This window comes from Micromesistius poutassou, assembly GCF_964030765.1.
Source record: "Micromesistius poutassou genome assembly, contig: SCAFFOLD_2669, whole genome shotgun sequence".
In the NCBI taxonomy this organism is placed as follows: Eukaryota; Metazoa; Chordata; class Actinopteri; order Gadiformes; family Gadidae; genus Micromesistius; species Micromesistius poutassou.
The window spans coordinates 1-2500 of NW_028178808.1; the positions used below are offsets into that span (position 1 = coordinate 1).

At 51.2% G+C, this 2500-nt stretch overlaps 1 protein-coding gene across 1 annotated transcript in view; it reads right to left on the reverse strand.

Moving 5' to 3' along the window:
* Positions 1-187: 187 nt before the first annotated feature.
* The window catches only part of cfap45 (cilia and flagella associated protein 45), a gene marked incomplete at both ends in the record, with an annotated part of 11545 nt that continues 9232 nt past the window's right edge, over positions 188-2500 (reverse strand). Inside the window, 3 exons of the mRNA XM_084490136.1 lie at positions 188-263; positions 559-783; positions 2349-2500. The exon at positions 2349-2500 is cut by the window's right edge and continues 42 nt beyond it. Of these exons, the coding sequence (XP_084346262.1) occupies positions 188-263; positions 559-783; positions 2349-2500 (453 nt within the window). The remainder of the gene's footprint in view (positions 264-558; positions 784-2348) is intronic.

Genomic DNA, 2500 nt, shown 5'->3' on the forward strand with positions numbered 1-2500 from the left:
GTTCAATTTCTAATTGACTCAACATTTCCAGTAACTGTTGTAGGTTCATGTCTATAGGACTACACGCTGCACTGTGGGGCAAGGCAACTTTATTTATATAGCACTTTTCATACACGATGCAGACTCAAAGTGCTTCACATAACCCAGAGTACGTCTGGTGGCGGGGTCGCCCACGCGGCCGCGGGCTCTACTGAGCCAGAGGAGGCAGCGCGTGCAGCTTCCTCTCCACTTGGTTGCAGTATTTCTCCGGGATGCCGGCCGCCCTACAAAAAGATACAGATGTTGGAGTGAGTGTGTGTATGTGCGTACACACAGATGTGTGTGTGTGCAGACACAGATGTAAGTCTGTGTGTGTGTGGGCGACAGCCAGCTGGTCAGGAGCAGTCAGGCTGATGCGTCTCGCTCAGGCACAGCTCGACACTCGCCGCTAGGAGGAGCCGGGGATCGAACCAGCGACCTTCAGGTCACCAGCCGAGCCGCTCTACCTCCTGAGCCGCCGCCGCCGCCGCCACCGCCGCCCACACATCCGGCGTTCCCCTGGGGTCCCGCTCCACCTACTTGAGCTCCCTGAGCTTCTTCTCCTTGATGTCGTCCAGGCGCAGGCGCCTCTGGCGGCCCGCCTCGTCCAGCTCCTCCTGCTCCTTGTACACCTGGCGCCGCCGCGCCACCGCCTGCAGCTCGCGCTCCCGCACCTGCTGCCGCACGCCGTCGGCGTGCTGCAGCGCCTTCTGCCGGTGCAGCTGCTCCTCCGCCTCCTGCTTGGCGATGGCCGCCTGCTGGGCCCTGAGGGCGAGGGGGGGGCGAGGGGGGGGGGGGGAGGAGGAATTAATGCCGCAGGTCGATGGCCGTCTCGCACGGCACGCGATGCTGAACCTCGAAGGTGATTGTCAGTCGAGACGAGACGACGCGTCGACGCCGATGCTGTCGTCGTCGATGCTTAAAGGGGTGCGGTGATCGACCGCGTTCTAGTGACATCACAAGTGGGCGTGTCCAGCGAGACGTACGGCAGATAGATGAGCAACGTTTGCTCCTACGGTCCACTACGTGGGCTGGTGGACCGATCTGTCCACCACACATCTAGCTGCACACGCCCACTTGTGATGTCACTAAAACGCAGGAAAAGGGCCGATTTTGACCGACGGCTCGTAACGGCTCATCACACTCACACCCGGTGCGTGACGTCGCCCCTTTAATGAGGAGCGGCGGAGGCGTTGAGTTCGGATAACAGGATTGTCTGTATTCTCTCTGCGGTACATGCCTATACTGCGCCTGGTATTTAAACATATTGATTTGTTTTGTCGTATTTGTATGCATGCAATGAACAGCGGTGCAAGTGGGTGGATCATTGGTCTAGGAGCAGAAAGATACACACATGAGACAACATATCTAAACCTATGGGTTATTCAGTCTTCAGCGATATTCTGATGAGTGAGAAATTAGAGATTACTGCACATGCTTAAACTGTGTTTTAATGTTTAATGTAATATCACACAGCTTGGTATGATTTTAGATTTTAGGTTAAAATTCCACACCAAACTCCCCAGAGGGAAGTAAAGAATTTCTTTGTTAGTTATTTTCAGCGCTGCACCTCTGGAGTTTAAGATACGGTAAAATTCAAATGGATTGGTAATGGTTTGCGCCGTCTCCTTGAAGTGGTGAAAAGAGGACCTCGTGTTTTCATAAAAGAGCTCTTTTACGATCAGACGAGTCCAAGAATAAATCACATCAAGTCACGTGGTAGGAAAAAAAAGACCACGTGTGTATCCGTGCAAACAGATCCACACATCATGCCCTCGGATTGAGATATTTTTACACAGCTGTTCATGTTCATGAATGGAATTTGTAAACCACGGCATTCAAGGAAAAAGTACAAGTGTGGTTGCAGACGGGGTCTGCTTTAGTAACACAGACCCCGACACGCAGCCCGGGATCACCACTACCACTCAAACACTTTACACTGTTCACTTGAATACACCTCATTACTTATTAACACTTATTAGCACTGTCTTAGCTTCTTCTTACTTACTTTATTTTATTTTATCATTATTTATTATTGGGATCTATGCTGCTACTTAATTTTACATATTTTTATATTTTATATATTTGTTTTTTACTTTATCTTGTATTGTTGCTATGTGGCTGTTGAGGAACCAAGCCTCATCATTTTACTCTTGTGTACAATAAGACGTAATAAAAGTAATTCTGATTCTGATTCTGAATGCTACATAAAAAAAAAAATACAGCAATCCCAAGCGGACGCCGTTGTGTTGTGTTACGTTGTGTTGTGTTACGTTGTGTTGTGTTACGTTGTGTTGACGTTGTGTTGTTGTCGTTGTCGCGACTCTCACCTCAGCACCCGCTCAAACTCGGCCCTCTCGCGGCCCGCCTCCACGGAGAGGAGCCGCTCCTTGTGGCCCACCTGCTCCAGCCGCGCCCTCTTCAGCTTGGCGTCCTCCAGCACCTTCCTCTCCGCCTGCTCCTTCGTCTTACGGCGCCACTC